This window comes from Dama dama, chromosome 33, assembly GCF_033118175.1.
Source record: "Dama dama isolate Ldn47 chromosome 33, ASM3311817v1, whole genome shotgun sequence".
In the NCBI taxonomy this organism is placed as follows: Eukaryota; Metazoa; Chordata; class Mammalia; order Artiodactyla; family Cervidae; genus Dama; species Dama dama.
This window is the reverse complement of record NC_083713.1, coordinates 21,813,645-21,837,010: the sequence shown is the minus strand read 5'-3', so window position 1 is coordinate 21,837,010 and position 23,366 is coordinate 21,813,645. Positions and strand designations below refer to the sequence as shown.

At 39.4% G+C, this 23,366-nt stretch overlaps 1 protein-coding gene and 1 non-coding gene across 12 annotated transcripts in view; both read left to right on the top strand.

The window, feature by feature from the left end:
* OSBPL6 (oxysterol binding protein like 6) overlaps positions 1-23,366 on the top strand; it is a 206,051-nt gene that overhangs the window by 169,042 nt on the left and 13,643 nt on the right. For 9 of the 11 annotated variants that reach the window (XM_061135575.1, XM_061135584.1, XM_061135580.1 and 6 more), the window contains 7 exons: positions 3,315-3,448; positions 10,719-10,826; positions 12,733-12,870; positions 19,881-19,968; positions 20,556-20,809; positions 21,535-21,672; positions 22,250-22,313. In XM_061135575.1, the coding sequence (XP_060991558.1) occupies positions 3,315-3,448; positions 10,719-10,826; positions 12,733-12,870; positions 19,881-19,968; positions 20,556-20,809; positions 21,535-21,672; positions 22,250-22,313 (924 nt within the window). The remainder of the gene's footprint in view (positions 1-3,314; positions 3,449-10,718; positions 10,827-12,732; positions 12,871-19,880; positions 19,969-20,555; positions 20,810-21,534; positions 21,673-22,249; positions 22,314-23,366) is intronic. The other 2 variants (XM_061135583.1, XM_061135585.1) reach the window with 1 other exon arrangement.
* Positions 83-222, top strand: LOC133051366 (small nucleolar RNA SNORA79). The gene has a single exon (XR_009691862.1). It is a non-coding gene; the product is annotated as a small nucleolar RNA SNORA79 (small nucleolar RNA).

The following is a 23,366-nucleotide window of genomic DNA, read 5'->3' as shown; positions in this document are numbered from 1 at the left end:
AGTTTTGACTGAGGAAAGAAAATATTATTGAGGGTGAGAAAAGGCAGAAAGACTAAAAGGGTGAAGTTTTTTATGTCTTTAATGATGTCCCTCCTATTGCCTTTAGGCCTGGCACTAGAATTTTAGGTCATCATAAATTAAAATTTGCTTTTTCTTCACTCAGAGAATATTAGGGTAATGGGATTATCTGTTTATTCTCTGAATTTGCAGAGTCAAACACTTAGGGAGAAAAATAAGATATTATGTTAGGCAGACGAGCCCACAATACTATACAGCATCTTTTTTTTTTTTATCATGTCATACATACTTGTGAGTTAGAAGATTCTGTTTGAAACCTTTTTTTTTAAAATTTTTATTAAATGGCATTCACTGATTTTACTTTACAGTTTGTGGGTAAGGAATCAGGAGGGCTCAGCTAAGCAGTTCCCCTGTCCTCCGTGGCATCAGCTGGACTCCCTCCATGGTATTCAGCTGGAAGCCTGGCTGAATGGTTCAAGGGGCCTTCACTGGCACTTTCGTTGGACAGCTGGGAGGCCGCACACAACTCTGTCCCTCTCCCTCCCCTTCCACGGCAGCTCAGGGCTCCGAGTGGAGTGGATTGCAATGGAAGTGGCCAACTCTGGGTCTGGAGCGTTGTCCCTTCATTGCTAGTCCAGATTAGAGGGGAGTGGACATCCAGCCCACCTTGGAGTCTTTTTTGATGTTAAATGTTCAGGAAGTCATGTTACGGAAGCTCAACTGCTGTCATCAGGCAGAGAGAGCAGTATAATAAATGAGAAGCAGGAGAGTGGAGAGCAGGTGGATTGGACAGTCTTGACTGTTCACCAGGAAGAGCCACAGCTCCTAAATTAATTCCCTCCCCTTAATGCTAAAGTATCTAAATTTCAGCCACTGAAATTCCTTTTTACCTCATAATAGTGCCTTCCCAGTCATTGTTTTTTGAAATTGTAATCTTTAGGAGAAAGACATTATGTTGTTTTCAGTCACTAACACCTTATTATGAATTTTTTGCATGTATTTCCTCTGGGGCTGCTGGCAATAGGTTATAAAATATTCTTGAAAACGTGTGTCAGATGGAACATCTCAAGTACCTCCCCCCATAATATTCAAAAGCCTAGTGACTCAGGAAAAGAAGGGGTGCACCCTGAGGGTATTTCTGAGAAAGCTGAAGTCAACAAAAATGCATACTCTTAAACCATCAGCAAAGATGTGCTACCAGAGGTTTCTTTAATTCCACCATCCTGAAGCAACGAAAGTAAATCTTCTCCCCCCACCCACCTTTTTTTCTACAGATTTTTCAATTGAGATTCTGTAAGGCCAACTCTCCTTCAACTGTTTTGCTCCTTGTACATTTTTATTACGTCTTAGCCAGATGCTAATCATGTCATTAAACTAGAGCAATGCTAAATTATTTATGTAACAGCATAGATTTATGATCAGGAAGCCAGTGACTTTGACTTTTAATGCAAGATTGTAGGAACAGGTAAAATGAGGCAACAAATGTGTGAATTAAATATAGCACAGCTTCTAAGGGAAGATGGATAAATTTGAAGGTAGCCCCAGGAAAGCTTTATGTATTTGGTTGCACTCCTGAGGCTTTCAGGTAATCCAAGTTTCAACAGACTTGTAAAGCCTTTGTTGAAACAGCATATTTTCTTTTCAGCCGTGCTTGGGGAAAAAGGTGGCTTTTATATGACTATTGAGTGAACTCTTTAGGAGAAATTATGGATTTTGAAATGAATGAGAATCCACTTTTAGAGCTGCTAGTTGGGTTAATGTATTTCAGCTATCAAGTTATTACCTTAAAATTGATGACAACTGGAACGTAGCACATAAATAAATGATCTTTATCATCCCCTTATTTTTCCCATTTAATTCAGGTCACTATTTTCTGCTAAATTTTTCCACTTCTTTTAAAAATAACCTTTCTCTTACAAGGAAATCCCTATTTTAGAAGACTTTACATTTTGCAGAAACTGTTACTATAAAGATAAGAGTTGGAAATTCAACATTTTTATGTTTCAAAATTAAAGACTGCCCTGGATTTTTACAAATGTCTGTTGTTAGGTATGCAGAAATGAGGGTGGAGGTTGTTTTTAGTTGCCTTTATTTTGTTTTACTTTATTTCCAGCTTTATTGAGATAAAATGAACATGTAACATTGTATAAGTTCAAGGTATATATGTTGATTTGACATACTTATATATTGCAAAATAATTACTACCATAGGATAGCTAATATCTCCAACACGTCGCATAATTACCATTTCTTTTTTGTGGTAAGAACATTCAAGATCTACTCTCTTAACAAATTCAGGTAAATAATACGGTACTGTTAACATAACCATCCTGCAGATTAGATTCCCAGAACGTATTCATGTTATAACTGGTCGTTTGTATTCTTTGAAAGCACTTTTGATATCATGATGTTTTGGGCTGAGAAAGTAATGCAAGTGTTGTCCTTAAAACCAAACCATTTCAACAAAATGGAAACAGAGTCACAGATGTAGAAAACAAAGTTATGGTTACCAGTGGGGGAAGAGGGAAAGGATAAACTGGGAGACTGAAATGGACATATCCACGTTATTATATATAAAATAGGTAACTAGGAAGGACATACTGTATAATGCAAGGGATGCCACTCAGTACTCGGTATTGACCTATGTGGGAAAAGAATCTAAAAAATAGTGGATATATGTATATTTATATAACTGATTTACTTTGCTATACAGCAGAAACTAACACATTTTAAATCAATGATAGTCTGATAAATACTTAAAAAAAAAAAAGACCAAATCATTTCCTACCACAAAGAGAACTAGCTCCAACTTCTAAAACAGCTGTTTGTTTTATATTTGCAAGACTCATAAAATGCCCTTTTTTGGATGCATACTTTGCGGTGATAATTTGATAGTTCTAAATTATTTGCATGAGACTTCATTGTACACATAACTGCTCAAGTATTATCATTGACTGTGGCAGAGTAAAACTTGTTCCCTTTTCCTTCTAGGAAGTATAGGTTAGTTTCTAAGTATTGAAATTTAAAAATTGGTATTTAATATGCTGCTTCCAGGTCTTCATTGACTTATCTGTTATGAAATGCTAAAACTTTCATCCGGATTAATTACCATTCCCATATTTGTTTTGTATTTAGATATTCTGGTAGATTCCATTTTAAGGCTGACTTTCAATTAGACTGTAACATAACCTTTCCAGAAAATATTCATGAATGAGTTACAAGTGCTGAGAAGTTTATAATTCTGTTTATTTTTCTGGATCCATTTGATCCTTGTCTCTTACTTTTCTCCCCACCCAGTGCATTCTCTTTTGAAGTCTGCGTTTAACAGCATAGCTATAGAGAAGGAGAAGCTTAAGCAGATGGTTTCTGAGCAGGATCACAATAAAGGCCACAGCACACAGATGGCACGACTCCGACAGTCCCTGTCTCAGGTAAATGAGTGTTTGTATCATTCTCAGGACACGTTCCTAACCCTCCAAGCCAGCTACGGGGGTGGAGACAGTCCATCATGGGAATGACACATCTGTCTAAAATTCCCCCAAGCCATCACAGTGTCAGTATTAAATTGTATTACTTTTCTTCCAAAAGATATCAAGGTAACAGTGACAATCAACCGAACTTGCTTGCAAACATAATTTATATTTTGGCTGATTATAATGCCCCTCTGTGGTCTTATAAGGCCATCCCTGGTTTAAAAAACTAATGATTTACCTACACATCTAAACTGTCCAGACTATGTCCAATCCCGCGTCAGACAAAATCTACCAGATCTTCCACACTTAGTGTTTTTCCTACTTATGATGCATTTTAGTCTGTTGAAAGCTACTGATTACTATTACTTATTTTTTTACTCTTTTGATCTGCACTCTTAGGATTTTCTTCCTGTCTGTGTTCCCTGAATCTCGACTCTAACATTTCAGGATATATTTTACACTATAATATGTATTACTTAATATATATTATATTGATCTTATTAATACTAATCAAATCCCTATATATTTCAAGGTTGTAATTTCTGTTAAAAATCCTTTAAAACTACACTTCTGCTTTCTTAAAACTGAGCACTTCTTCTGAAAGTGCTTTTCTTCACTTAGTCTATAAATGCACCTTTAAAATTTCCTTTTAAGACTTCAATGTTGTTATTGATTTTTGTGTGAGAACTCAGTGATTACATAAAATATTGTTCACTTCCTGGTGCCTTGGATCAGAGCGAAGGAGCAAGCAAATCCTGGGTAAGTGGTTTTCCATGTGGATCAGCTCCTGCTTGAACAGTTTCCCTCAGTTCCTGCAAATTAGACTTAAACCGTCTCACCATGTTTTATGTACCTGAACTGTCAGCTGCTTTTCAGTGTTAAGTTTCATGTTATTGAATGCTGTTGTCTGGGCCACACTTTCTGCTGTTTGCCGTTAAACACTGTCAGTTGAGGCACATATGCTGCTTGGAAACTCAAGAGCCTGTGCATTCAAAGCAGTAACTAGGTGCCAGTTTGCAGAGGGCTTCCTTCACAAGCACACTTTAATGGTTTGCCCTGGCCTGATCTCCTGTCATATATCTGTTGAACACCTTGTCCATCTTAATGGATCTACTGAATCATGATTCTAAAAAGGATCATAAATCAGAAAGATCAAAATAATGGCTAGTAAGCATCTTGTATGTCATCTTGCAAATGTGTCAAATACACTTTTGTTCCCCTACATGCTGCAGTGTTTTATTCAGATGTACTAATGATTAAAGGCTTAGTGGTATGAAATAAGCTCGTACTAAGAAAAATGAGAAAATGTGCTTGTTTATTGCTTGCTTGCTTTTTATTCGCTTCTTGGTAAGGCAGAGAATGGGCTTCCCTGGTGGCTCAGCTGGTTAAGAATCTGCCTGCAATGCGGGAGACCTGGGGTCTATCCCTTGGTTGGGAAGATCCCCTGGAGAAAGGAATGGCTACCCACTCCAGTGTTCTGGCCTGGAGAATCCCATGGACAGAGGAGCCTGGTGGGCTACGGTCCATGGAGTCACAAAGAGTCGGACATGACTGAAGTGACTTAGCAGCAGCAGCAGCAGCATAAAGAGAGTTATACCCTATCCACTAGAGAATCCCATGTTTCCAGTTCTGTGTTATCTCAGCATTTTGGCTGTGTTTACATCCTGTGTCTGTACGTACCTTCCCATTGGGTGGGGTCATTTTCTCCTGATCTCTAGGGCTCAGGAGAGAAGCCCAAGCTGGAGAGAAAGATGTGGATATCCCAGTATCTTGGTGAACTTACAGCTGTTGATAAATTGTGTTTTCAGTCAGAATAAAAGAGGTCAGGGGTGCTGCTGTAGTGAACATTAGTATTTAAAGGACAAGCTGAAAAAAAGAAGAGAGAATCCTTCAATGGAAACCCAGGGGTAACCACTGACGAATTTAGATAGCAATGACCACTGAGATCAAGAAGAAAGAGTTTTGATAATTTCGAGAACAAAAAGGTTAATAGGATCTGATTTAGCAGTAAATGATATATGGACTGAAAGTCAGCCTTGAAATTTCAGTCACCTCAGTTTGTTTGTATCATAAAGAGAAAGAACTAACAGATAAGGAGACATTGAAGATAGGGAACAGTTAACTGATGTAGCCATCCTGGTTGGCTAGCTCTATTATCCTCATTGTGCCTCTTCAAATATAGAATTTAGGATTGAACAAGATATGAAACAGCTTGAGTATATTGAGACAGCTGTTCTGAGTATGTTTTTATATTAATATAATTTCACATTACAGTGTGATTGCAGGTAGTCTAAAGACATCATTGATCCTTTTTCAGATGTCATCAGTTAGAACCCAGGTTTTTTTAAATGAATGATTTCCAAGCCAAATCTCCCCCTAGAAAGGGAAGGAGAGAGACTATTTAAATAACTTATTAGATTAGTCTAACATTTTGAAACTTATTTTTTATTTGATGTAAGTTCTATTTGATATATGTCTAATGGTTAAAATGCTGCTTTTCAATAAAGCTTTTAAATATAACAACTTGGCAAATTCCATCATCCTTTTAGAAGGCACATAGCATAATAAAATATATAAAATTAGCATTTTTCACTACATGCTCAGCATAAATTGTTACCTGCCTTGAGTGTGTAATGATTTGCAAGGCTGAACAGTGTAATGAATTTCTCTTCTATAGTAATATTTCATCCCTGATCTATATGTATCCAGAGACATGCATAATTCTGATATTTTACTCCCATGAAGCTTTAAAAGCAAACTTTTACACCTGAAAGGCAGCATAGATGTTGGATTTACATCTGTAGGGCAAGGTATTTTATCTGGCATCTCTCCTTTTATAAATGACTTTATTTCACATCAGCTATAATTTTATGTACTAAACACCAAAATCAAATAATATATAATAAGACTATGGTAAACTCAGCACCCTAGATTACTATAGTAAAAGATTCAGCATGACTGAGTCTGTCTTCAATGCATTACACTTTGTCACTGTTACTAGTTTGGTTTCTGACCCCAGAGTTTATGCACAACTTGTGCTAAATGCTTTGGGTGTTGCGTTCATACAAGTGTGAACAGTACAATGATTCTTGTACTCCATCTACAATTATTATATTTCATTAAATCAGTATGGCATTCATTGTTCAATATGCCATCATTCTATGCACTACTAAGAAAGAAAACACTACTTTCAGTTAAACTGGCCAGTGCTTCAGAAGTGTTAGTTTTGAGAACTGTGCATCTTAGAGTCAATGAAATGTGGTATGTATGGGAATGTAAGCAAAAAATTGGCTTAAGGCACATGGTAGCATGATTAAAATCCCAGTCATAGTATTTACCATCCTTCCTGTCTACAACATATTATACATCCAAAATAAATATTCTGTGTTGGAGTAAATATTTTAAATATATTTGTTCCTGAATTTCACAGTTCCCTGAGCCTTGGCCAGATTTTTTGTTTATGAAGATGTTCTTCATAGAATCCTTTACCTTTTTTTTTTTAGCTATCCAGTAACTTTAAATCATTGTCATTTTGGGCATAATTTGGTGATGTTTATTTAAAACCTTTGAAGTATTTTATGCTTTGGTCCTTTGGTTCATGGCTGATATGCATAATCTAAGGGAGTAATGCTGAATGTAGAAAACGTATGCACATAAACATTCATGGCAGCAGTATTTGTTCTAATAAAAATCAGTTAACAACATCATACGTGCCCAATAGTAGAAAAATAACCACTGATTCCACAGTTACTAAAATCACATTTGTGAAGAGTTTGCAACATTAAATAAATATCTTGTGTACCAAGAATAAATATTGAAGGATGTAGAGTATGTTCCCATTTTTTTTTTTGGTTCCCATTTTTTAATGTGAAAAGTGCATAAGAAAAAAGCTAGAAAGAAATATACCACGCTAGCAAAAGTTGGTTGATTGAGTAGTAAGATATGAATTTTTAGAAATATTTTTATACTTTTTAGCATTTTCCAAATACACTATCTTAGTGTTAGTTTATTTTAAAATAGAAAACAAGGTGATTTTTAAGAGCCAGCCATGATTTGATTCTTGATAGCTCTAGCTTTGACAGTTGGCATACTTACATTCTCACTCCTTTTGAACCAGTTTTGCTTTTATCTGAAGAGTTTAAATCTTCCCATAACCCTCAGCTCCATTCAGTAGAATGCATTTGCTATGCCAGACTCTCCCCTACTCTAAGGTAGTTCTCACCCATTGTCTGCCTGGGTGGGAAAATGGTAGTTAATAGCCGAGGAAGTGAGGATTTGGGCAATTCATTCTGACTCAGAGCTTCAAGATGGTAACTTCCTTCATAGCTTGGTCAGGAATGCCGTGTTTCGTGGACATATGGCACTTGAGTGTGTATGAGGTGTGGGAAAGTGAGCATACCTGGTGGAGAGTTTGCACTGCGGCCTGAGCTCGCTCATGAGAGCAAGTGTGAGACTTGCTAAAGAAGCCAGGCGTGCTTCCCGAGCCGAGGCTGCTTCCTGCCGTTGGGCCTTCACCCCATCTGCCGCTCCTAGAGCAGTGTTACCCCTCGCAGGTTTCCATGGCTTTTCTTGCTCACGGGCTGGCGCCAGTGGCTGGCGGCTCGCCCCCTTTTCCCTCGCCTCACCGCTGCCCAGGCTCCTCGGCTGCTTTCTATGTATTGTTCCTGCCGTCACCTGGACTCTTCTGTGTTAAGGATCACCAGTCGTGAGCTTCAGAGAGGGAAGTCACAAATGTGGTCCTGACTCACGGCCCGGTTGCAGCCACCTCCCACGGCGGTCTGTGTCCCGAGGCAAAAGGAGGCACTGCCCTGGCCAGGCGCGCCCAAGTGGGCTGCTGCATGCTCTGCGTCTGCTTACCCTTCCCACCCTCGGGGTCGGCGCAGTTGGAATAGTACTTATTTCCAGGCTTTTTTGTGTGCTGTGTAACAACATTTTTCTACCACTGCATATATATGATTAACACAGTATTTCTTTAATTTTCAGCTCATGTCCTATTGATATTAGCAGCTAGAGGCTACCTCCTGTGCCTTCACACACACCTGTAGGCAGGATCACATTTAATGAATATTGGATGAGATGAGAGATTACATGGGAGTTTAACTTTCTTAAATATTCAGAGCAAGCAATTCTACAAGTTTCCTTATGAATGGAAAACTTGTGTTTTTAACTCCCACCTGCTGGAGCGGGTGGGGGAGGGGGGCAGGAATTACTTGTCCTTGCCCGTGAGTTTTTGTGGGGCTGTTTTGTTAACTTTTTTCCGGGGCAACAGAAGGTGTTGTCACTTTGAAGAAACTCTTAGGTGAGGTTTCTGTGAAACCCTGAAGTCGTGAATGTGATTCTGCCATTAAAGCCATCAAACAACATACAACAAGGCCTCCTACTTCCAAGACAGCAAAATATATCTGGGTCCAATTATATCAGTAACTAAGATGCCTTTCAGTACCCTTGTGGACAGAAAAACAATGAAAGAGCAAATGAGCATATATAGTAGCAAAGCATAGGAGTGATGCAGTATTTTTTTTTTTTCAAATTTCAACTGTTTGAGATTTTACTCCAAGAAAAAGATCCTGAACACTTTTGCAAAATGTAAAGGTACTGGGAAGCACATGATTTATTTACTAAAAATGTAATCACCTTTTTTCTCACTAACACATCCCTGTTTGCTCAACGAACTGGACACATATTTTCGCCTGTCTGCAATGTAATGACTGTAGGATCTGTGTGCACCTTTAATCCATCAATACCTGACAGCCCACAAGACCAAATGTATTCTGTTTTACACGTATTTTACAGACTGGTTCTAAAGACTTTAAATGAAAGCCGAAAGCTGTGAGTGAAGAATTTTCTCCTTGAAAGGAGAAAACTGAGGGAATTCCCTCATGGTCTAGTGGTTAGGACTCAGCACTCTGACTCCCAAGGCCCTGGGTTTGATCCTTAGTCAGGGAACTAAAATCCCATAAGCTGGACAGGGTAGCCAAAAAAAAAAAAAAAAAAACTGAGCAGAAAGGAAAGAGGGGAGACTGTTCTATGCTTCATGCTCAAGAACTCTGCACCACTCAATGCAAGTGTGAAGTTTAGCCACTTTATCATTTATCCTGGGTGATGGAATAGGTACAAATCTAGAGTTAGGCTGTTGTATCTGTGTGTGTATCAGTTTAGTGTATTCATTGACTCCTTGTGAAGAAAAGCAGAATCCTTACTCCCTGGGGCAGCTTCACTCTTCAGTAAGTCCTGACATTTATTTTCCATTCTGAAATATCCACTTCCATCTTCTCATTTCTGGTTTTAATGGGAAGGAAAGGAGCAGTCCAGCTTTTCACTGGGCTTTGTCCTCACAAAGGTCTCTTACTTGAGACTTGGTGTAATCTATTCAGCTACGTGTGTCTTCTGTATGTGGAACAGATTTCCATGCACTGATGTGATCCACGAACCTCTGTCCCCAGGGTCCCTGTAGGGAGCCCATGTTTATGTAAATATGTTCCCTTTCCACCACACACACTAAACTGGGGTAGAGCAGATGGTGTTTTACTGATGCTGACTTAGGGTGTGTTAAGAATCATGAGATGCAGAGAGCTTAGTTTCCTGTCTGTGATATGGTCTCTATTATGCTTGTCGATGTCTGCACTGTTCAGGGAAGGCAGCTTTGGTCTACACTTGAATCAGTTCTGCTGCACTGTCATAGGTACTAATTATGTGCTCCTAGAAAATGGAAACACAGCAACTGTTTTCTTTCACCAGGTCAAAATATAGCTCTATGAAATATAAAGCCAGTTCATTGCTTATTCCATTTACAAATTATTTATAAGACATCTGGCTTTGAAACAACTCCCAAACTTTAGGAACTGGAACCAAAAAAGAAAAAAAAATTAAAGAATCAATAGTTTTTATCCTAGGGTATAAAATGTTATATGTATGTGGTGGTAGACTGGGCTTGGATATAGTGGGCCTGACTAAAGGAGAGAAAATTCCATGAATCAATTTTGTGAAATCCTTGAACTCTTTTCAACCCACTCATCTACTAAGCAGTAGTCTTATATTGCAAAAAATGAATGCCTTAATTCTGAGCCATTTCTTTCCTTCTTACTAGTGGGATCTGGCCTATGGTGGCTCCAAAAGTTACAGCTAAAAGCATCATAGACTTTGTTGTCTAAAGTGTACCTGTGTGCTGGTTCTGCCTTATGTTTGCTCAATAACTTGAAATTACATGTGTGGTTTTTGTTATTTTAAGGCACTCAACCAGAATGCTGAACTAAGGAGCCGGTTGAACAGAATACATTCAGAATCTATTATTTGTGATCAGGTTGTTAGTGTAAATATTATTCCTAGCCCTGATGAGGTAAGATTCATTTTTAATAGATATAGAATACTTATTTTGTAGCATCTATACCTACTGCATATTTTTATTTATTTTTATAAAGTTCTTTCACTACTAATGCAATTCCCAGCATAAATCTTGTGTTGCTGACAGTTCAATGTTCTTTGGAGTGAAGGATATACATGAGCTTAACATCATTTATTGTTGGTGATCGGTTGTCTATTTTTATTTATTCCTGTGTTCATCTCACGCTACTGATTATTTAATTTATATGTACTCCAGCTTGTGACTTTTCTGTCACTCCTCATTTGAAATATTCATTATCATTAATGGCCCATGAAATGTTGAAACAAGCACTTTTAGCAGAGAAGGTGCTAAATAAAAGTTTTCTTAAGGTTTGTTTTAAAAGTTCTATCTAAGAAGAGATGTCACCTGACCTTGCTAAGAAAATATTATTAGTGCTGCTACAGCTCCTGGTGATGATGCTAATAATTAATGGTTAACACGTGTCAAGCAAATGCTTACTATGTGCTTGGTATTGCTAACCCACTTTACTTGTGTTATCTCATTTGATACCCCCAACAACTCTCTGATGGGGGTGCTATTATTATTCCATTTTTCAGAAGAATTTTTGAAAAAAACAGTAAGAGGATAGGAGAATATTCAGTATTTGGACTTAACATGAGTGTATAGTTCTAGTGGCCCAGATGGTAAAGAATCCATCTGCAATGCAGGAGACCCAGGTTTAATACCTGAATCAGGAAGATCCCCTGGGAAGGGAATGGCAATCCACTCATATTCTTGCTTGGAGAATTCCAGGGACAGAGGAACCTGGTGGGCTAGAGTCCGAGAGTCTCAAAGAGTCAGACACGACTGAGCAACTAACACTTTCATAAAATTATTATTTTTAGCCAGGAGAATTTATATTTTTGAACAGTAATACATGTAACAAGGTGAGAGGTTTTTTTTGTTTTTTTTTTTTAAGGTGAGAGTTTTAACTAATGCTAAGGCCATATTTGCACCAAACATACATTTTTCTAGAAATCTGTAAGTGTAAGGGTTCTGCTATCTAACTGCTTAAGAAATACCATCCCCAGACAGCTTCTCTTGGATGTAAGTTACCGACCTTGTGTCCATTCACCTCCATGGGTCCTGTGATCTCTGATGACACTTATGCCCCCTCAACTGCCCAGAATCTAGAATATTTCTAAAATTTTATCATTTAAAAATTAGTCAACAGTCTCAGTGTGAATCTTCTTTTCAATTTAAAATATGTACTAGATGTACTAGATGTTTAAAATGCATAATTCTCTTGCCTGTTTTTCTTGTTGCAACTTAAATTGCTTTCTTGAAAGCAATATCATTTGCTATCATTGTATGAATAAAAATACAGTTTGAAATAAGGTTCAGTACTCTAATCATATGTTTCATTGGCTAAAAGTCATGATCAAATTGGAAAGTGACTTTTTATATCAATATATTCGGTCTCAAAAATTAGTATCATAGAATGTTTCCTTAGCATATTGCTAGTGGTTACTACAAATACTTTTTGAGTTGTAGTATACTGGTTAGAATATGGCTAGTAATGACAGGCCAAAGCATATGGCAAGGAACTTGTCTCCACAGTCAATTCAGGGTGTTTTGGGGCCTCAATCTGTTATTCAATCCACTAAACGTCAATTGAGCATAGATTGAAAATCTACTCACCTTTTGTCTGCACTTTTGGATTCTTCAGGCATATTGGAAGGAAACTTATGCAGTGGTCATTACTCAGTTTCGAGTGAAAATTGCTTGTGCTCACCAGTCCTTTAACATATGCTGCGAATTTTTCTAGAGATCTGGCTAGTACTTCACTGTCCAATTTGAACAAATAGCCATTCATACGAGGGAAGAAAGCGATCACACCATCTACTTTTCTCTCCTTTAGGCTGGTGAGCAAATCCATGTCAGTCTACCCCTGTCACAGCAAGTAGCCAATGAGAGCCGCCTCTCCATGTCAGAATCTGTCTCTGAGTTCTTCGATGCCCAAGAAGTGCTCCTCTCTGCAAGCTCATCAGAGAATGAGGTAAGGTTCCTGGATGTGTCAACCCCAACTGCTTCTGACCATGAGTTTGGGTAAAAGAAAGTAAGACTTTGGAACTTGGTTTTAACATCATAATAAGATGTCCAAATAGTAGCAAAGCCAAAAGCATGCAAACTATATGGATTCCAATTACTGAGCCCTTAGCCTTCTGGGCACCAACTCAATACTCTTAAACTTCATGAATAAAAAGAAAGAATCAAGATTTTTTCTGATTTACCTGTATAGTTCATATTTCAGGATAAACAGATAGGTGATAACAGTTCTTTATAGAAGGAGACTGGCTAATAAATATAAAAAGAATGAGAGCATAAGAAAAATACCATTCTTATTTGTACATACAAACACACATCTTTGCCAGAGACTGAATTTGAATTTAGAAGCATAATGTCTAGCATATATCTAGTTGGATAATTATGGCTTTTGGAGGTTACCACTGGCTACCATGAGGCTTCCCTGGTGACTTAGTTGGTAAAGAATCTGCCTGCAATGCAGGAGACCTGGGTTCAATCCCTGGGTTGGAAAGATCCCCTGGAGAAAGAAATGGCAACTCACTCCAGTATTGTTGCCTGGGAAATCCCATGGATAGAGGAGCCTGGTGGGTTTCCAGTCCATGGGGTCACCAGAATCAGACACGACTGAGCGACTAAACCACCACCACCACTGGCTACCAGTAAAGATTTATTGGATTCCTTGTCATGCTCGTGAATCTTGGCAAGGTCTTGGTCAGGTTGCAGAAACTCTTTTACTGAAATTTAGTCAAGTACACTTTGAATTTTTTCTTTTTTGGTGTGAGAGAAGCAGCCAAAGCTCTTTCCTACACAGTTGTTTAATTTTGTCATTTGAGACTGCAGATCTGTAATGCATTTTTACAAAAAGGGAATGAAGTAATTAAGTAAGTGTTAGTTGCTCAGTCATGTCTGACTCTTTGTGACCTCATGGATCGTAGCCCACCAGGCTCCTCTGTTCATGGAATTCTGCAGGCAAGAATACTGGAGTGAGTAGCTGTTCCTTTCTCCAAGGGGTCTTCCCAACCCAGGAATAGAACCTGGGTCCCCTGCATTGCAGGTAGATTCTTTACTGAATCCGAGCCACTAAGGAAGTCCAAAAGGAGATGAAATCATTGATAGATGTTATTTCCATATGCATAGAAAATAGATTGGAAGGAAACATCCTGAAAATTAGTAGTAGTTCCTTTTGGACATTTGGAATTACGAGTGATTTTAGAAAATAGAAATAATGAACACATATCACTTTGATAATGGAGAAAAATTAAAACAGAATTGTTATATCAGGTACTGAATTTGTTACCTCATCAAACTAAGCACCTGCCTCTCAGATTCCAAGTCATAGATTAACAGATTCACAGGTATTCCCATTCACAAGGCAGAAACTAGTTTAATTATAAATAGACAATTGATGTTATCAAATAGACAAAATAATCCTGTTTGCTGATCATGTCTCTTTCCCTGTAGGCAAATCTGCCCAGGAAGCCTAATTATGGTTAGGAGGTTGGTGAGCAAGGAAGGAATGGGAGCAGGAGAAGTGAGCTGAAGGCTGTGAGGGCCAGGATGTAATTGCTCCAGACTTTTATCTCCATTACAGGGATGCTCTCCCATGTGGTGGGGAATTAGTGTCTGTGAGTCAGTCTCTACCCTAGGGACCACAGTGCTGGAGATGTGCTCCCAGTATTTATTTCTTCTCTGATTCTCCCTTTTTTGCGATCCTGTTGCTGACCAGTTCTTTGTCCTTATTCAAGCAAACTTGACTGTACATTATCTAGGCTTTGACCCACCATCTGATGACCTCATACCTTCCTGAGAGCAACCTAATTGCCCTATGTCTAAGTTCTTGGGGGCACATCTGCCTGGGTGCCCACTTGTCACTTGCACCAGCCACTGGCAAGACAGAAATGAAGATGTGAGGGGGGTTATTGCATGGGTCCAAGCTAGGTGGTGGTGCCACCACAGGGAAAGAGTGGCCAACAGAGGACAGAGGCGCATGGAGATGATCCATTCATGTTAAGGCACTGTGAACTTACCAGACCTCTCAGCAGAGGTATCTGGCAGCCTTTTGGATATTCAAGTCTACAGCTCAGGAAGAAAGCAGGTCTGAAGAGAAAGCAGGCTTTGGCTTGGGATCCACCTAACCACCGACCTGTGAGATGCTGCCATCTGGGTGCTCCACAGAATCTCTATTTCAGTGTGTCCAAATGAAGTAATTAATAACCCCCTAACACGTGCATGCATGCACACACACACACACACACACACACACACACACACACACACACACACCAAGGGAAAAAACAAAAGCCTACCTCTACTTCTCATATTGTCTAAGTACTTTCCTACTCAAGTGTTCACATCAAATACCCGAATTTCTTCAGTATTTTCTTTCACTCCTCTGCCTTCCTACCACCCACCACCTACATTGTATTGCACCCTGTTCTGTATTCTGTCACCTAAATTATCTCAGATACATATATTTTCCTAAGAAAAGCTTCACTGCCTCTCCTCCCATTCAATCCTCCATCAGCTCCCACCTATATTACCCTGTCAATGTCCATAACTAGTTTTCCTGCCCGCTTTCTTTCTGCCTTGAATCCGTTTCCACTGGGCAGCCTGGTTAACCTTTCCAAAATGCAAATCTGATGGTATCTCTATTCCCCGGTGTTCCTAGGATGACACTAAACTCCTTAGCTACCATACAGAGACTCATCATCTGGTCTCTGTTCTCAGCTGCAGCCTCTTGGAACCTCTGTTCTTTTGGAGCCATCCAGAGGCCAATGGAGTGCTTCCTGGAGTTGTCAGTTCACTGCAGACACCCCATGTCCCTTGCTGATACAAGAAGAGTAAATCTCTGCTACAACCCACGTGGGAAAGAACTGAACTATGTGTTTGTTCCTTGCAACTGTATCTTACAGGTTTTCATAAATGACTGTTTTTTACTCAAATCTCTTCCGTTTATCACAGCACTCAGTCTTAAGTATTTGAAGAGGCTGGACCAGGAGATAAGCCCAAGTGACAGGCACCTCAGTGTTCTCAAGGTTGCTCTTCCCCTTTGGCTGAGACTTGTTCCTGAGACAACTCCATCTGTCCAGGTTTCTGAGTTCCCTTGTGATGAGATGCCCCCGGAAGGCTCCTCGAGTCTCCATACCACAGACTTGGCCAGCCCACCTGGTTGGTTCACTGTATGTGTGAGAATCTAGTAGCAGCTGCAGGGTGGGCTCAACTGCACCTTCTCCATGACAGCTGACAAAGGCTGTTGGGCCTCTGTGTTGCCACCCGCCCTGGTTGGAACACTTCCAGGGCCACGCAGTCAGATTGCTCACTCGCTTCAGTCCACTCAGAAGTCACCTTCAAGCCTGCCCTGGATGCCCTGGCCACACTGTAGAGCTACCATTTCCTCCTTGCCCCTGACCTTTCACTTGCCTGGTCCCTTCTGATTTTTTTCCATAGTGTTTATCACTAACAGAATATATTGGAGCAGGCAACGGCACCCCACTCCAGCACTCTTGCCTGGAAAATCCCATGGATGGAGGAGCCTGGTGGGCTGCAGTCCATGGGGTTGCTAAGAGTCGGACACGACTGAGCGACTTCACTTTCACTTTTCACTTTCATGCATTGGAGAGGGAAATGGCAACCCACTCCAGTGTTCTTGCCTGGAGAATCCCAGCGACAGAGGAGCCTGGTGGGCTGCCGTCTATGGGGTCACACAGAGTCGGACATGACTGAAGTGACTTAGCAGCAACAGAATATATATTTCATGTTTATTGTGTGTCTCTCCCACTGGAGTGAGGGAAGAGATTTCAGCACTCTGTCTGCAGCACTAGAACATTCTCGTGAGCCCAGAACTCAGAAAGTATTTGCTAACTGAATGAAGGAAGGAATGCTTAGCACCTTACACATGATTAATCTGAGAAACCTGGGCCTTAGCTGTCTTATATTAACATTTTCTGGGACTGAGAGAAAATTCTTTATGTGTTTCATTTAATGAATGTACAACCTCTTTTTTAAAAAAATGCTCTTCCTTATTTTCAGAGTGATCTCCTTCTTTGTCTCTACTGTTAAATGTGTTTCTGCAATGCTGAATGGTTGCATTTTTCTAAATGGTCACATTCAGAAAAAAAAGTTCCTAAATTCTTTTGAATCCCAAACCCCTTTAAGAGAAATATTTGGCTCCAAGACTTCTTGACCATGGGAGAGAAAGTAAATATATATTAATCATTTTATTATAATACTGCAGAGTACTATATCCTTATATACGGTGTAACATGAGTGGACCACAGCCAGCCTGCCCAGCCTTAGCTACTGCTCACACATGCGATAATATAGATCTTATTCAAGACCCACTGTAATTGTAGAATTATTTTATATTCTACACAGATCTTTCTATGTGGACATGGATATTGGGCCATTTCTATCATGTGTTAGTTTGAGTGAAATTAGAAATTGAAGAGGATAGACTGTTTATAGCTTCTAAATGTTCATCTAGTAAACATGCATGCAGTATGAATTAGGTTGGGGCAGGCATTTATTTCCTCTAACATTACTGGATGTGATTAGCTTTTTTCAGAGTAATCACATGGAAGAGTTTGATTTACTTTTTATTTCTATCAAGGTTCAGAGTGTGGCTTTCATGGGCCTGAAGGTTTAACCTTCCATTTCGTTGCAGTCATGGGAAAGTGGAAGCCTGCTGCAGTGGGAAAATTCAAGTTAGAAAAAGACTTTATTCTCAATTTGCCATCTTTATAGCCTTTCTCAGAGTGCAAAAGCAAAACTACAGTTATTAATTTATGAATAAAATCATTCTGCCTATAATTCTATCTCCTTAAGTGTATCAACTCTTCCCAACTCTATTAAAAATATCAGCAGTAAATTCAGAAACTGTAAAGGCAAAGGCTGATTGTTTTTATTATATACAAATTTTAGAACCTTAACCTGACCATAAAATGGCATAAGCAACATTTAAAAAGAAATTGCAAACTAGAAAAAAAATGCAGTTTATATGAAGAGCTGAAAAATATGTGAAAGAGAGTTTCACTAAAGATGAAGTTCAGACTGTAAAAAGAGATCTTTTATGTGTGTTAGGTAGATAGATACCAGTGTAGATTGATAATGTGTAGTGTTTAAGTGGGTGAGAGATGGGTGCCCTCGTATGCTGATGGTAAGAATAAACTAATATAGTACAGTCTTCCAGGAGAGCAATTTGGTGACATAGGGCTGAAGCCTAAGAGTGACTCATTTGCCCCAGCAATTTCACTTCTGGGAATAAATCTTAATGAAATTGCCAGGCAGATTCACAGAAATGTTTCCAAGGTTGTTCATCCAAGTATTATCTATAAATAATAAAAAATTGGATGCCACGTGAATGTTGGTTAAATTCTTTGTGTTATGTACCTATCTGCCATTAAGTAAAGATGGAGAGCTGTTTTCATGAGACTGGGAGTATATTCAGAATACTATAAAATAGCATGTAAACCCATCTGCTTTTTCAGTATCTAAAGATAGATGTATCTGTGTGTTTATATAGGCATTTTGAAATTGGGGGTAAAACCTACGAAATGTTGAAAGTGATTTCTTTTAGGTCACAGTATGGGTGATTTCCATATCATCTGTTTACCTTCATGTAATTTCTGATTTTTTACAATAAGAGTGTTCTGTTTTTGTGTTCAGAAAAGATATAACATATTTCCATTTTGAAGACAGTGAGTAGGTGTCAACAGCTTTCTTGCCTATAGTAAAAACATCGGTTTTCCCATTCCTCTGAATGGCTCTACAGTAATTCTCTGTTTTCTTATCTGCTCTTTCTCTAAATCCCCTTAGTACATATGTTGCCCTTAATTTTATTCTTATGTGAATCTTGGTTTCATTTTAGTTCCATATTTTTCTCATGGAGAGGATGGCTTAATTCTTGATTTCTCTGTTTCCCTAAATCTTTCTTCCATGCCCCCAAATTATCTGCCAGATTTTGTCTGTTACACTTTAAATGTGGTTCCCAAATGCAGCTGTACTGCCTGAAATGAACCTTACTGTGGGCATCTTAGTGAAATCAGTCAGTGTTTCTTATCCAGATCTACATAGGATCCTATTATCTGCGCTTCCTAGGACAAGTTGCAGAGTGTCTTCCTGAGAACCAAATATGACTCTATCATTTCCTTGCATTTAATAATTCATACGATTATATGTGAGGGCTTCCCAGATGGCGCTAGTGGTAAAGAACCTGTCTGCCAATGCAGGAGACATAAGAGACACTGGTTCAGTCCCTTGGTTGGGGAGATCCCCTGGAGAAGGAAATGGTAACCCACTCCAGTATTCTTGCCTGGAGAAATCGCATGGACAGAGGAGCCTGGTGGGCTGCAGTCTTTGGGTCGCATAGAGTCAGACACAACTGAAGTGACTTAGCTTGCACACATGCACAATTATATGAGAGACCTTATTTTGACATGCAAAGCCCATCACAGTCAGACCTCTTCATCTTTGCCCCATCTTCTGTTACAGCCACTTGACTTCTTAACATTCCGAGAAGGAATGTTTTTCTCGTGGTCCTTGCTTTTGTACACCATCCCTTCTTCTTGTACTTCTCCCCCACTTCTAACCACCAGGCAACTCTGCATTCTCCAACACCCAGTTAAAATATTATTTCTTCCAGCAACCTTTCCTGACTCTTCTATGGGGATTTGTAGAGTCTCCTTTTTTGCACATTCTTACTGTGTTGGATTGAAACATTTCTCGTTATGTACTGGCCTCTCCCAACTTCTCAGCCCAACTTAAGATAGAAAGCTACTTAAAGATAAGGGCTGCTTCCTGGCAGTCCTATATCCTGGCTCATGGGACACCCTAAGGGGTTCATTGCCCATGTGCCACATATATTTCCCACTATGACCTCTGCTTTCCATGAGCAATATCCTGTTGTTTTTAATTGTTTAATTTTTCTGAAATGTCAAGACTGAATGAAACTTCTGATCCTTTCTGTGTTCTTCTCTTCCTTAGGCTTCAGATGATGAGTCTTACATCAGTGACGTGAGCGATAATATATCTGAAGACAATACCAGTGTTGCAGACAACATCTCTCGGCAAAGTATGCATCCTTTGAGTTTTGAGGTTGTCCTGTCTACATGCCAAATAAAACGCTGATGATTCAATGAACAATCATTTTGGCCCCCTTGCTAATTGTTCCTTTTGCAGCTTATTGTTCAACAAATTTTATATTTGTGTAATCTGGTGAGGTAAATGGTTGAAAATTTTGTTAGGGAGAGGATTAAGATAAAAAGTTTAGTTCTTGCCCAAACCAAAATTTTGAGTCCTTTGTAATTAAATATATTTATATTTAGTTTTTTAAATTTTGACTTGTTTAGGACTTCCTTGGCAGTCCAGTGGTTAAGACTTTGAGCTCCCAAGGCAAGGGGCATGGGTTCAATCCCTGGCTGGGGAACTAAGGTCCCACGAGTCGTGAAGCAACACCAGAAAGAACTATACATTGATGTTTTGTGCATTTATCAGCAACCTTGTATTGACATAATTCTGTTCACTCTTGGGAGAGTGTAAGGGAGGCTTAAGAAATGTATCACAGTCAGAATTATTTGAAAGTGTTCTTTCCCTCCCAGATTTTGGGAAATCAGGAAAGCAAAATATCTTTCACTGTGATTCTCCTCTTTCTCCCTCTAGTCTTGAACGGGGAGCTTACGGGAGGAGCCTTCCGAAACGGACGTCGAACATGCCTGCCAGCTCCCTGTCCCGACACCAGTAACATTAACCTGTGGAATATATTGAGGAACAACATTGGTAAAGACCTGTCTAAAGTCTCCATGCCTGTGGAGCTAAATGAGCCACTTAATACTCTGCAGCATCTCTGCGAGGAAATGGAATACAGTGAACTCCTGGACAAGGCTTCGGAAACTGACAGTCCCTACGAGCGCATGGTAATAAATAGCAGAGCAGCGCCCTTTGGAGTTGCCAACCCTAGGCCTGGGCTAGGGAAGATTCATTAGGATAGTGTATCTGCTTGTTGCCTAATACTCTAACTGTATAGGTAAGAGAAATCCGTTTGCATAAACCAGGCAGAGCCAGAAAAGCTCTAGATACCTCTATTGAAAGATACACTCTTTGTGACTTACTCTTGGGTCTGAGTGGTTCTGAAGTTAGAATGTAAAGGCATCACACTTCTTATAGGTGCCTGGCCTTGCTTTATCAGCTTTTTCTGAATGCCAGGGAAGCCTATTTGTTTAGGAACAAAAAGAACTGTTTGTTCTTTGCCCTGGCCTTTACTCCACGTGACTCTGGAAAACTTGACCTGCCCTCTGAAAAGCACTAACAGCCACAAACTTTCCTGCTAAGATTGTGTAAATGGCATAACCTGGCTTTCAGAATCTTTGAATTCTGTGATACTCAAGAAATTGGATGGACAGATGAATGAAGACTATTTGGCCTCAATTACCTGCTGGTTCCCATGCAGAGTTTAACTGCATTTTCATTTATTTTTTTTTCCCCATGAGTATATGAAGAGTCTGTGCAAGTAATAGAAAATGCAGATGTCATCAAATCAGCACCCACTGATGTGGTTATATAAAATCTAGAGGAATAAGGGACAAACAGACCTGGAAGTAGTCTCTCCTATATTATTTTCCTTTCTTAAATGTTTTAACAGGTTCTTATTGCTGCATTTGCAGTTTCAGGATATTGCTCCACCTATTTCAGAGCAGGAAGTAAGCCATTCAACCCTGTCCTTGGGGAGACTTATGAATGCATTAGAGAGGACAAAGGATTCCGATTTTTCTCAGAACAAGTAAGTGCCACTGGACTCAGGTTTCTGTGTAGAAACTGTAGGAGGGCTGTTTGACGATGAAAATAGCTTTTTTTTGTAAACATCTGGTTGAGATGGGTTATATTACTAGTTAACAGAAAATTCACTTAGCTTATCTATATAATTACATCCTCTAAATGTTTTTAAGCATGAAGTTGTAAGATTTGGCAATTTACTTACACATTTTGAGAATAATGCAGTAACAGAGATGGATGAGTTGAGTAGCTTTTATTTAAAGAAAGAAAAGAAAGTGAAGTTGCTCAGTCGTGTCCAGCTCTTTGCAACCCCGTCGACTGTAGACTGCCAGGTTCCCCTGTCCATGGGATTCTCCAGGCAGGAATACTGGAGTGGGTTGCCATTTCCTTCTCCAGGGGATCTTCCCAACCTAGGGATCGAACCCAGGTCTCCCGCATTGCGGGCAGACACTTAATCCTCTGAGCCACCAGGGAAGCCCAGCTTTTGTTTGGGGGTAGCCAAATACATGTTGGGAAAAATGGTCATTTGTGGAAGTTTTAACACTGATGTCATTGCCTTTTTTTTGTTTGTTTTTAACTTTCAGGTTAGCCATCATCCACCCATTTCTGCCTGTCACTGTGAATCCAAGAATTTTGTGTTTTGGCAAGGTTTGTATTTGAATTATAACTTCAAAATCCAATTGATAAGCCTATAAGAAAGTTTCTAGTTTCCAAAGTGCTCAGTTTAGATTTCTTCTTTTAGAACTCAGAAAATGTTTGTAATTTGCATGGAGTTCAGTTTAAGAGGTTAGGTTTCTTGATTTAAATATGAAACCATGTCACCTGGGAGATGGGATTATTTATTTAGGAAGCAAAGCCCTATGAGACAGCAGAGCTGTATGCTGACATTGCCAGCTCAGGGCAATCTCTTTACCTTATTGTGCCTCATTGTCTGCATCAGTAGCATGAAGTCTGTATCCGCTGTCTTCTTGCTTTTCTTAAAGGTGTACAAATAGATCTTAATCCTGAAAGAAAGCTCTGCTGTACATCATCTGTGCTCACAGTCTATTGAGAGACACATGCGTAGCAGTAATTTCTGTTTTTTAACTCATTGAGGCTTGGGGGTTTGAATTGAAGTCTCTATTAAATTAATATCCATTGTTAAGTTAGAATGTTGCAGACTCACCTAGGATAAAAAGCTTCAAAACCCTTCTAGAAAGAAAAGTATATATATATGTAAGTGAAAGTGTTAGTCATTCAGTTGTGTCTGACTCTTCGTGACCCCATGGATTGTAGCCTGCCAGACTTCTGTGTCCATGGGATTTCCCAGGCAGAAATACTGGAGTGGGTAGCCATTCCCTTCTCCAGGCGATCTTCCCGACCCAGGATGGAACCAAGGTCTCCTGCGTTGGAGGCGAGTTCTTTACCATCTGAGCCATCATATATGTGTACATTTACCATTAAATGTGAATAATTCCCTCACATTTGAAAGGGCACTTCACTGATCACAGTATGACTCTTCTCACATGCACTTCCTCAACCTAAAAATGATATGAAATGATAGAGCAGCACCATGACTGTACTTTAGTGCAGATTAAGAAAGTAAGTCATTTCTTGTTCATAACAAAGAGTCAGAAATTTTGTGGCGAGAGCACTAAGCTTCCTTATCTCATTAAAAACGAGACCAGGCAATAATACACAAGCAAAGATATACCTGAGTGT